Here is a 12,390-nt window from a genome sequence, read left to right on the forward strand (position 1 = left end):
AACACCTCATGGTCTGCGCAGGTTTGTATTGCAATTTCTGGTACCTTGTTTTCCTACAGGATGTCTTTCCTTCAGTCTCTTTGACATTGAAATCACCAAGATGAGCTTGTCTGTTGACAATGAAAGGTTCAGGCAATGATTAAAGAACTGTCTTAGAATGGTAGCACTGACCATCTCTTTTAAGACTCTTTGGGACTGGCAGGAGGAAGTTTTTTCTTGGGTTTGAGACCTGGCTCCACTATCTGCAACATTGTGGACTTTATTAACCCTTTCTTACCACATATCTCTTGAAATACAATGTCTTTGTTTCTATTGCATTTGCAAATAATGAAGAATTTAGTAAAATGACTGTCATTATTAAGCTGGTTTTTGAGGTATAAATCAACATGAAATTTTGATGGAAGGTTTTAATTTAAACCCCTTTAAAACAAGAGGTGTATATCATAAAATGAGGGCAATTTTGGGTGGGTTAGTATCAAGAGCATTAAAGGTATACAAGATATTTAATTATAATAAAAAATAACAACAAATGATGAAAAGATACAACAGCTTTTAATATTTTACATAATGTGAACTCAATTACAGCCAACCCAATATTCCTGGCAAAAATAAAACTTCAGACAGAGATATTGGGGACTTTTTTTTTTGTTTTAATTTTTGTTGTCTTTCATCCAGAAAAGGAGGCAACACTGTTATTTACAAAATCCCTTGGTGATAAACTGTAGTTGAGAGAACGATTGCACAAAGTTTTTTTATAAAGGATTCACTTAATTTTTTGTTTGTTTACTGATTTTCTAAAAAAATATTTTAATTTCAAGAATCAATGTGTAAAAAAAATGATTGATTGATTGATTGTTTGGTAGGTTTGATGGCAGTTAAGTGTTTAATGGTTTCTTAGTAAACTTTTTACAGCTTAACAATGAAACCAGAGTGAGCAAATATATTAATTATATTAGCTATTGTTGACTAAAATTTCATGCAAAGCCAAAATTATAAACATTCAAACACATGGAATAAATGGTGGTGACTTCACTAGAGCTACAATTCAAACTTTGCCCTATATTGTTTTAGTCCAAAAATCTATGACATATTTTGAAAACTAGTTATTCCATTTTAGTTATGTTCCTCATTGCAATGATTCCTAAGTGGTTGTGTCATCTTTCCTTCGTACAGATCAGAGAGAGAAAAGGTATCACATAATTTCAGAAACTAAAAGAAAAACTCACCTCAGTCATAGTAGAATACATTCTCTGATTTAACTTCACCAGTTTTAATATAGATTATATATATAAGTGTTATTCTAGATGTTAAGTAGTCGGCTAACAGATTTCACTTTTACTAAAATGCTTTGCATTTATAGCTACATACACAATCCTTTTTGTACTCTTTAAGTTACCTTTTCCTTAGTTCTTTAAATTTAATTCTTAAATTTCATGCTTTATTAAACTTAGTTGCTTGAATGCTATACAGCTGGTTAACTTTCAATATTTTTTTTGTCCCATCACAAATACCAGGTTCTGACCTGACTTTAAAGACATAAGCAGTTACAAATCTAGCAGATATCAAATTGTAATTACATGTCTCATAACTAATAGTTCTATTTCCTCAAGTATATCAGCCAGACTCCAGAAACAAAACACAATCTGTCACTGTTATAATAAAAGTATTTAAATTTTTGTCTATGTTATTGTTTTTCTTATCATAATTGGTTTTACATTTTTTTTTTAATTTCTAAACGCTCTTTTAAAAACTAGGATACAGGTTATACTCGAGGAAGAGTAATCATTAAGTATGATTCATGGGGCTGCCACTAATAGCAGAATAGCTAAGCAGTCACTTATGAATATGATTTGGTATCTTATATCACACTTTCACAAATTCATTTAGGTGACTATGTAAGAGGGAAACAGGCTGCCTCCAACAAGCTGGTACTCATTTTGAGCTCAATAGACTGGATCAACATTAAATCATCTGCCTTACTCAAGAAACAACATGTTGCCTGATCCTGAAGATTTGGAGTTCAACAACTTAACCACTAGGTTCTTCCACAGAGAGAAAATATGAAAAATAAATTATAAATTCATATCTGCACAGTCTGGGTGTATGCCTGTTACACAGGTGCACACTGGTGTGTGGACCCTCATGTAAATATACATTATTGTTTTAATGTATCCTTTTCCACACTTGCATGGGTCAATGTTTATTGAGGCGATTTTCTACAATGCCCACCAACTCTCATCTGTTTTCAACTAAGGCAATATTTTCTCCTTGTCTGGACATATTTTCTCACAAGACTATACACAATCAGCACTACCTGACAGTGGTGTTATTTACAATTAGTGCACAGTGTCAAGACAAGGAGACAATAAACACACACACAAGTGAGAGAGAGACAGAGAAGAAAGTAGATGAGTTTTACCACTAGGACTCACTGCAAAAACTAACATGGAAATTCATGCTTAGGCCTTGAACGTTCAATTCACAACTATGATAAATAAACTTTACAACAAAATTGAGGAGGTGGTACTTAAGACAAGGAGAGGACTTGTTTCCTCTTTCTTCATAATATTTTTTATAAGTCTGGAAAAAAATTGAAATGACTTTAATAAAACATGAGGCCAACAATTATTTATCGAACAGAAATATCAGGGAATGTAGTGTTAATGATTTGTGTGTTTATGGAGATGACAGTTTGTTGAAGTGTTAAAAGGGGAGAACCTAATTTATCTATGTTTTTGGACACATTAACAGGTCGCAAATGTCAACATTTGAATTAGATTAAAAGATTCTTTAAAAAAAAAAAAAACTGTCAAAACGAGGTGATAAAAAGTATAAATTAGATTCAATATACAAGAGATTTAAAAAAAAATAAAGATGATGTTAAGCTGTTTTCTTTCTTGGTGATTTATTAATGTTTTTTAACTGGCTGTAAATAGATAAGAGACTCACTAATGTCAAAATGGCATCTACTAAAACTAAATAAATAATCCAAGTGGTATTATAGAAATTACTCATCGTTAGTTTTTTGGTGTCAGTCATACCTGGTGTGTAGGGTCTACATTACAAACAGGTGAATGCATTATGGAGGCAGGGTCTTCTCTTCTGCTCCCTCCTTGACCAACATCTGTGAATACATGACAACCAACAGTGTTAAAATGAAAACCTCTCACTCTGGTAGTCAACCCATTTGCATTTATATATATGTATTTATATACATAGTTAACTGTTGGTTCATGCTTCAATTTGTCTCCTTACATAAAAAAAAAATGGATGAATTAATCTGCTTATAAACAAATGGTGTTTTCTGATTAATCTCTTGAGTTGAGGAGGTGTAAGGGGAAATAAAGGGCTGTGTTCTGTACAGAGTGGGTTGTTCATCAGATGCTATACAAGATTAATGAGATAACCTGTCATACAAGATGTACCAGTTAACCAGTTATCATAAAACGTCAACTAGTTAACACTGTACAAACCTAACCAGAATTGCTGTACAAGATAAACAAGTTAACTGATCACTATACAAGATGTACAAATTAACCAGCTGTTGTGTAGAATGAACATGTAAATCATCTTGTTAAACAAAGTGAGCAGTGAATCTGACAATGAATAAACAAATTAACCAGTTAATGAGTGGAAGGTGAACCAGTATTTGTAGAATATTAACCAAACCGATTGCTGTTCCTGGTGAACAAAGCCAGTAGTTCATCTACAAACTTGCAGGTGGATGAGAGACATTTAGCATTGATTTAATGAACTACAGTAGATTGAGCAACCATTATTTGCAACAATAAGAAGCTACTGAATTTAGCAGTTGCAATAGCACATATATAAGTAACAAATAACGTCTCAATATATACACAGTAGGTTTGTATATGAGTTTCTTTCTTTTGTTAAAATAAAACCCTGATACATTTTTGTGGTAGATGTGTCAAGTCAGGTTAATATTTCTATTTGTGGTGACCTTAGGCTATCAATTCCATCCCACTACTTTCACACAGTTTGGAGCTGACCATGTTTACATGTAATTTTCAGCAGAATAATTATAAAAATGGCAATTAGCACATTATGTAAGTAATTGGCAGTGTGGAACTGAACACTTGGCTCCATGGCTATCAACCAAAATAGAGAGACACATATACATGTATTCAGTTGTTTGTTCATTTTAAGTCTATTTTCCCATGTTAGAATAGGTTGGATGAAAACTTAGTAAAGAGGCTTTTACAATCAGATGCTCTTCTTGTTGCTAACCCTGGCCTGTTTTTCAAATAAGAGATGTTTTTATCCTACATTTCCAAGAATGTGGAGTAATAGAACAATTTGTTAGCAGGGAACATCAACAGTTTACTCAAATGATTTCAGCCGAAAGCAAGGAATGCAAACAGTCACAGAAACACATATAATGGGTTTCCATACAGTTTCCATTTACCATATCTACTCATGAGCCACTGATTAACCCGAGGCTACAGAAGACATTTGGCCAAGATGCCATGCAGTGAGATAGAACTTGAAACCATGTCCTTACAAACCAAATTCCATATCCATGCAGCCATGCTCATATACATTACACACACACATACACACAATACACACTCCAGTCATTTCTTACATAGGTGCAAGGCCTCAAACATGTGAGTAGATAGGGGTAGCCAAGTAGATCAAACCCAGGACTTAACTGGTACTTTATTTTACCAACCCTGGAAAGATGGAAGGCAAAGTCAACCTTGGTGGAATTTGAACTGAAACCATAAAGAGCCAGAACAAATACTGTAAAGTATCTTTATGTCTGCCATTCTATTGATTCTGCCAAAACCCCACTGTTTACAATATTGCATAATATTAACAATATCCATTATCACACATTTTTCTATACACTCTGCTGGTAATGTATAAACACACCCCTACAGAGATGACAGTATGTATGTAGGTGATACTGATTGTTAGTTTGTCACTTCTGTTATTCCAACATCAACAGTTGATGGAAGAAGGAACATTGTGTTCAGTAAGTCTGTTCTCTACTGTTTCATTTGTTCAAGAAGCTGCAGCAACTCTGAGTATCTGTCTTTAATCTACAACAAAAACAAAGAAAAAAATTTAATAAACATCTCCATCAATGGCATAAAGCTACAATTTGGGAGGTGGGGGCAAATTACTGGATTAAACTGACCCCAATTGATGAAAAGATAACTTCAGCAGGATTTGAAACCAGAATGTGAAGAGTTGAAAATATAATGCTAGACATTTTTGTGTGATGCTCTAGCACAGGGGTGGGAAGCCCCTGCCTGCAGGCTGATATACTGGTATGTACAAAATATATAAACGTTTCAGTTATAAAATTTATACAATATTCATATGCCTATTTGCGACATAGGTTGCTTTTCCACTACAACTTAAAACAGTTACACTCAAACAGAAATCATCCAGTAATTGCCATTGTTTTCACTACAGAACACACATTGCTAGGTTTGTACCATCCCCTTGAGACCCAACTACACTCTAGCTGAAAAATACAGAATACCGCATAAGTAATATAAATGTCCTAAATTCAGTGGCAGCGTTAATGAAAATGTTATGCAATAATTTAATGTGTTAAACTCATCTTTATTTATATAGAATTACACACAGATATATACAAGATTTACACAGATATAAGAGTTAGAACTTCTGGTCTGCCCACCAACCTTTTACATTGGAAATTTTTGCCCACCGCACTAAAAAGTTTCCCCACCCTTGCTTTAGCATTTCTACTAATTTGCTGCTCTAATGATCTATTTCATGGTTGGCTCTAATTTAGGTGTAAGGTAAGCAATTTAGAGAGGAGGAAGTAATTTGATACCATCAATTCCAGAGGAATGAAAGGCAAAGTCAACCTCAGCAGGATTTTAATTCAGGATGTAAAGTGTTGGAAGAAATTAAGCAATGCATTTTGTTCAACACTTCAACAATTTTGCCAACTCTCTGCCTGAAACCAATACAATGACAATTATAATGATAATAATTATTATTATTTCAGATGTAAAGACAAGGCCTGAAATTTAAGAGAAGGGCATAGTTGATTAAATTTACTCCAATTTACTGATAGTTATTCTGTTAACCCCAGAGAAGTTACCACCACCAGCATGTAAGCCAATGAGGGCACCTCTACATGGTTACTTGAGCTGGTAGAAAAAGCAGCTAAATCTTCATCAAATCACATTCTATTATCTCAAAAGGACAATGATATATTAGTTAATGCAGTTCTAGGTACACCATGTTCTGAATAAAAGGTAGAATGGCTACAACTTGAACTAGTTATTTTGATTAAAAAGTTTGCTGGATCAGGACTAACCCAACCAAAATTTAAATATACAAAAACACTCACTTGTTTTGGCGTTCGGCCATTTATCTTACAAGAAAGTTTTTCAAATACTTGAGCATTAACTCCATCTTTCCTTACACTATCAAGAATCATCTTGTCCATCCATCTGAAGGGAAGAAAATAAAACAATAGTTTTTTTTACAACTTTGTACATCACAAGGTTCTATACACAGAAGTTCAGACTGTCTCAGCCTGCTGGTCATTCCACCTCTAATTCTTCCTCCATACTTTCATACTTTGTCCACCAAATGGTATAGCTATTTCTGTTGCCCTGGTGGTAGCAGGGTTCTGTCTTCTTTTTTCATTAAACATGCTAAGCCCAACATATTACCTTTCTGATTTACTTTGCCTGTGAGGAGCAATTATGATTTTTAATAAGAAAATTTGTTATTGCAATCTATATGATAATCCACTGGTTTGTTCACCCATTATACTTTAGTTGTGGAGGTGGAGTAAAAGTGAGAGAGAGGGAGGAATATGAGCATAGAAGAAAGAAGTGAAGAAGTAGAGAAAGATGTATAATAAGGCGAAATGTGTTACGTTGTTAATTGAAGGGAGAGGTGAAGAGAGAGAAGTGTTAATGATGTGCTGTAGGGTGGGGCAGGAAAGGTAAAGAGAAAGAGATATGTTTAGGATACAATATTTAGCAGAGGGTGATGTTCTGGTGGTGAGGTCAAAGAAAGAGAGATAGAGACAGACAGACAGGAAAGCAGTTACATTAAGAGACAGAGATAGATAGTATTTGTATTGTTAGAATAGAGATCATTGACAGCAAGAAAATGTAGATACATACAAACAGCTGGACTGAAATGAAACAAACTGAGCTTTGTTACTAAAAACTTTAGTGATGGTGATGGTGGTGTGTTGATAGTGAAAAGAATTTTTATTTTATTGAACTAAATCAATAATATCCTACCTGTTCATTCACACTTTACATTTTAGTTTGTTAGAGAGGATGAGAAAGTGGAGCAAGAGAGAAGAGGAAATGTGAGAGTGAATGAGAGAGCAGATAGCCAGTTGATGCATTAGGCTGTCACTTGTATTTAGTGGAAGTAAGAGGTAAAGAGAAATGAGAAATATTAAAGACATGAAAAGGGAAATTATATGGTTAAAAAGTTTATTGAAAAGAAATAGAGAAATATAAAGTACTTAGTCACAATATATTATTGTGACTAGAAGTGAAATAACTTATGAAAATAAAAATGCAGATCATCCTTTCTTTCTTAAATAGCTTCTCTTAATCTTTTTCGTTCTGTGGAATTTCCACAGGTCCCACTAGTAGTATTTATAATGTGGGAATAGAAAGAGAAATATTAAATGAAATACAATGCATGAGTGCAGATGCTTCTTTCAGTTTTCATCTACCAAATCCACTCACAATGCTTTGGTTAGACCAGGGCTATGGTAGAATATGCCACAAAGTGGGACTGAATCAAACAGCAAGAGTTTAGGAAGTAAACTTAACCACACCTACATCTTATAAAAGCAGTGAAGAGTACTCACTTTGTCCATCTGTTAGAATTATTGGTTCCTTCTGAAAATAATTGGTTCGAGATGGCTTGTTGGTTAGCATAGTCATTTGAGTTTGGTGTTATTACTTGCAAGTGTTTTTTACTAAGAACAGCCGAATTGAGCAAATTGTCAATAGCACCACGCCTCTCCACTTTAGACAACTGCCATGGCTTGCTCTTAGAGAGTAGTGTTCCATTGTGGTGATTGAAATTAGGTATGAGATGACTGAATGTTGGCAGTGTTATTTGGTTGAGTTGAGGTGGAACAGTGATTGTGGACAAAGGAACGACCGTCAGATTAGTGACAGGTAACTGATGGGTGACAGATGTTGAAGTAATCACAGCTGGTATTGCTGAAAGATTTGGTTGGGAAGGAAGAAGAAAATCTGTTGACATACGAGGACCAACTTCAGATACAACAGTCTGAAACAAAAATAATGGAATTAAAGTACCAATTCTTAAGAGTAATTTCTCAAGCAAAAAAAAAAAAAGAGAGAAAGAGAGAGAGAGGTTGTGTTAAATCCCTGCTCCAATTCATCAGTTAGTTGAAATTTGTGAAATAGTCTTTTAAGAATTTTGTTCTTGAAAATGATAAAATTCAAAGAAATGTTGTTGAGTTGTCTGCATTTGTTTTATGTCCATATTTCCATGCTAGTATAGGTTCGACAATTATTATTTAAGTATTGTTTTATAACAAGCCAATTTGTTGACAGAAGAAATGACAACACTGCTTCAGCTCACAATACTCTGAGATGTATGAATGTAAACAAAGATACACACACACACTTAAAACAATAGGCCTCTTTTAATTTCCAACAGCAAAATCCACTCACAAAGCACTGGTCAGCCCAGGGCTATAGAAGACATTTGCCCAAGGTGATATATAGAACTATATATATATATATATATATATATATATATATGTGTATATATATATATATATATATATGTGTGTGTGTGTGTGACCACGTGACCAACCAGACCATCAGATGTTGCTACACATCGCTGGTCACAATACGTTCGCATTGTTTTAGTCTTCGAATGATGCCACCCTGCCGGCTAAGCGAGCAGGCCAACAGAAGAAAGAGTGAGAGAAAGAGTGGTGAAAGAGTACAGCAGGGATCATCACCCCCTGCCGGAGCCTCGTGGAGCTTTTAGGTGTTTTCGCTCAATAAACACATACAACGCCTGGTCTGGGAATCGAAACCGCGATCCTACGACCGCGAGTCCGCTACCCTAACCACTGGGCCATTGCGCCTCCACTTATATATATATATAAATCCAACTGCATGGTACCTTGGGGCAAGAATCTTCTACTACAACTCCAGGTTGACCAAACCTTGAGTGGATTTGCTAGATGGAAACTGAAAGAAAACCACTGTGTGTATGGGAAGTGGAGGGTAGACAGAGATTTGTGCCCTTTTGCCTTGATATTACATGCTAGTTACAAATTTGTGTCACCAACATACAAACAGTGTCTCTTGTTTTCAGCCCCTCGTATAAACACATCCAGCCTTGGAGGAAATATTACTTTGCTTGGTAACAACAGAGACACTGGCAAGAGGAAAGGCATCAGACTGCTGAAGAAATTCTACTTCAAAGAATTCCATATGACATGCAAACAGATGTTAAAGCAATGGAAATTTTGTATATATAAACAAATTCAGTTTACTGGAATATATTGGAAGCATGTTCATATATGTGTATAGGCAGAAACAGCTAAAATACATAATAAATCATAGACACAACTTATTAAAGTAATTAGTGAGACATCAAACAATAAAATTGCATGTATTAAACAATTTTAATTATCCTAACAAGTTACTAATGAAAATCAATCAATGAAAAAGTTCAGTAAAAGTTCCATCATATAATGGAATGTAATGTCTGACCTTTGGTTGGTTTTGATTGACAGGAATATGAAGTAAATCTTGTAAACTATCATCTGGTTCAACACTATCGGTTGGACTCCTGCAGGCTTGTTCCCAGGCTTTAGCTAGAATATCATTGCTTGTTGGATTTGAGATTTTAGGAACTGCTTCATGAAAGTTTGAAAGCACTACAGGTTTATCCACACACACAGACTTTGCTGTATTTGGTGAACTCTCAACTTTATTATTTTCATGAGATTTCATATTCTGAGCTTCAGACGTCAGTACTGCAACAGAAGAACCATTGGTGCTTGAAGACATCTGCAATGTAAATATTTGTTGTGTTAAGAGAATATCACTAAATAAAAATCAACAAAGTTACATATAAGATCAATCTTAAATAAAGAAAATGAATCATGATTTCTATATAACATATAACATTGTTACAATATAACATAAAATAACCCATAACACTTGTTATAACATCCGTCTGCCTACATTCTAATTTCAAATTAAGACATCCTTATGGATTCTACAACTGGATGCCCTTCCAGTCTTCACTTCAATGATATACCACTGCCAACATTGTCATCTCATACTTTAATTTCAAACACTGCATTATAATCACTCTAGTTGTCTAAAACCCACTCTTATTAATATGTGGTCTTTAATAATACCAGAAAATATTTAACTATTAATGTCTCAGACTGAAAAACAAACCCATATTCTAGTTCCTATGTCCTTAACAAGTAAAAAAACCGCTGGTATGTATGTATGTATGTATGCATGTATGATGTATGTATGTATGTATGTATGTATGTATGATGTATGTATGTATGTATGTATGTATGATGTATGTATGTATGTACGTATGTATGTATGTATATATATATATATAATAGGTGCAGGCATGGTATCCACAAAATAGAGTCAAATATCTGCTAGTTTACAGAAATAAAGATAAGATTATCAAAAATATAAGGTGCTAGATGACAACAAAGAAACAAAAACAATTTGAAGAAAATAATGATTATTTGGAAGAAGATGAGCTTTGCCAAAACATCAGAACTCTCTCTACTGCAGACAAACTCCTCTTCACCCTCATACATCAATTTTCCATTCTGGTGAGCCACAGAGCCATGTCAAGTGGCAAGGCTAACTTTGGCATAGTTTCTACAGTTGGATGCCCTTCCTAACATCAACTCCTTTACAGTATGTAGTGGATGCTGTTTCTCAGGCCATCAGTATTACTGAAGTCACCAAGTTGCAGAGCAGAAAAAGGGAAATGGAAAAAAGCTCCCCATGACTAGGGTGGGGGAGGAATTATTTAGGAGGGGTATGTGGCTTTATGCCAGGTCCTGAGAAGCTGAAGTATGATAAAGAGACACATAAAGGTGTCTTGCTATTGAGGAGATACAAGGCTACTCCACATTATATAAAGGTGAGTGGGAGTATCTGGAAAGAATGTAAAAATAGTAGTGACAGGGTGCTGGAGCAAACTTACAAATTTCATCAGATAACAAGTTTATTAGTTATGTCTTAATATTCTGAATTGACAACTTTTGGTTTAATTTACCCGTTTCTTTAAGGAGCTCTCCAAAAATTAACCCTATTTCTCACTACAGAATACACAGGCTGTGTGGTAAGTAGCTTGCTTACGAACCACATGGTTCAGTTCTACTGCGTGGCACCTTGGGCAAGTATCTTCTACTATAGCCTCAGGCCGACCAAAGTTTTATGAGTAGATTTGATAGACAGAAACTGAAAGAAGCCCGTCATATATATGTATATGTATGTGTGTGTGTATATGTTTGTGTCTGTGTTTATCCCCTGCAACATTGCTTGACAACCAATGCTGGTGTGTTTATGTTCCCGTAACTTAGTGGTTCGGCAAAAGAGACCGATAGAATAAGTACTAGGCTTACAAAGAATAAGTCCTGGGGTCGATTTGCTCGACTAAAAGGCAGTGCTCCAGCATGGCTACAGTCAAATGACTGAAACAAGTAAAAGAGTGAAGAGTGAGCAGACCTAAAATATATTTTTTTTAAATATTAAAACAATTAAACATTTTATGAAGGTTTGCTTACTTTGTTTGGAGAATTGTGCTTTGTTAATAAATTTGATGAAGCTGGAGATCTGACAGACAAATTATTTTCATCTTTGCAAACATCTGCAGAATGATCCTTGTGGTCAAGCTTTGTATCTCCTAACAGAATCAGAGGTTCTTCAGGTTTAGATTCTTTGTCAGGGTCACTTAGATGAAATGGCTCTGAGATTTTGGCACGTACATGTTTCAGTTTTCCAGTTGTCTTAAAATACAATTTACCATCTTTGACCTGAAAAAGAGATTTGTGTATTTTTATATAAATGCACACACATACTCAAAGCATAACATAGAGCTGCTAGAGACAAACAAAACATCAAGAGAAAGATCCAGCATCAATGTAAATGTTATAGTATTAGTGATAACATGGTGTCACTAAACAAACAACTGTATACTGTCAGATACTTTAAGAAAATGAAATTTGTGCTCCTTAAATTCTATGGATTTTCCCAAATCCATTTTTAATTCTTTATTTCAATAAAAATCTACCCTTACAAAAGATTTCATTATTATTATTATCATTATTCAGTAGTTTTATTTTTATAGCGT

General features: G+C 34.6%; 1 protein-coding gene across 2 annotated transcripts in view; it reads right to left on the reverse strand.

The window, feature by feature from the left end:
* Positions 1–533: 533 nt before the first annotated feature.
* LOC115215501 overlaps positions 534–12,390 on the reverse strand; it is a 78,721-nt gene continuing 66,864 nt past the window's right edge. The window contains exons 24-28 of one of the 2 annotated variants that reach the window (XM_036505887.1): positions 11,824–12,073; positions 9,759–10,060; positions 7,859–8,289; positions 6,359–6,461; positions 534–5,066 (exon numbers count right to left, since the gene is read on the reverse strand). In XM_036505887.1, coding sequence (XP_036361780.1) covers positions 5,013–5,066; positions 6,359–6,461; positions 7,859–8,289; positions 9,759–10,060; positions 11,824–12,073 — 1,140 coding nt within the window. In that variant the 3' untranslated portion in view covers positions 534–5,012. The remainder of the gene's footprint in view (positions 5,067–6,358; positions 6,462–7,858; positions 8,290–9,758; positions 10,061–11,823; positions 12,074–12,390) is intronic. The other variant, XM_036505886.1, reaches the window with a different exon arrangement.

Source organism: Octopus sinensis, linkage group LG9 (assembly GCF_006345805.1).
Source record: "Octopus sinensis linkage group LG9, ASM634580v1, whole genome shotgun sequence".
Taxonomy (NCBI): domain Eukaryota; kingdom Metazoa; phylum Mollusca; class Cephalopoda; order Octopoda; family Octopodidae; genus Octopus; species Octopus sinensis.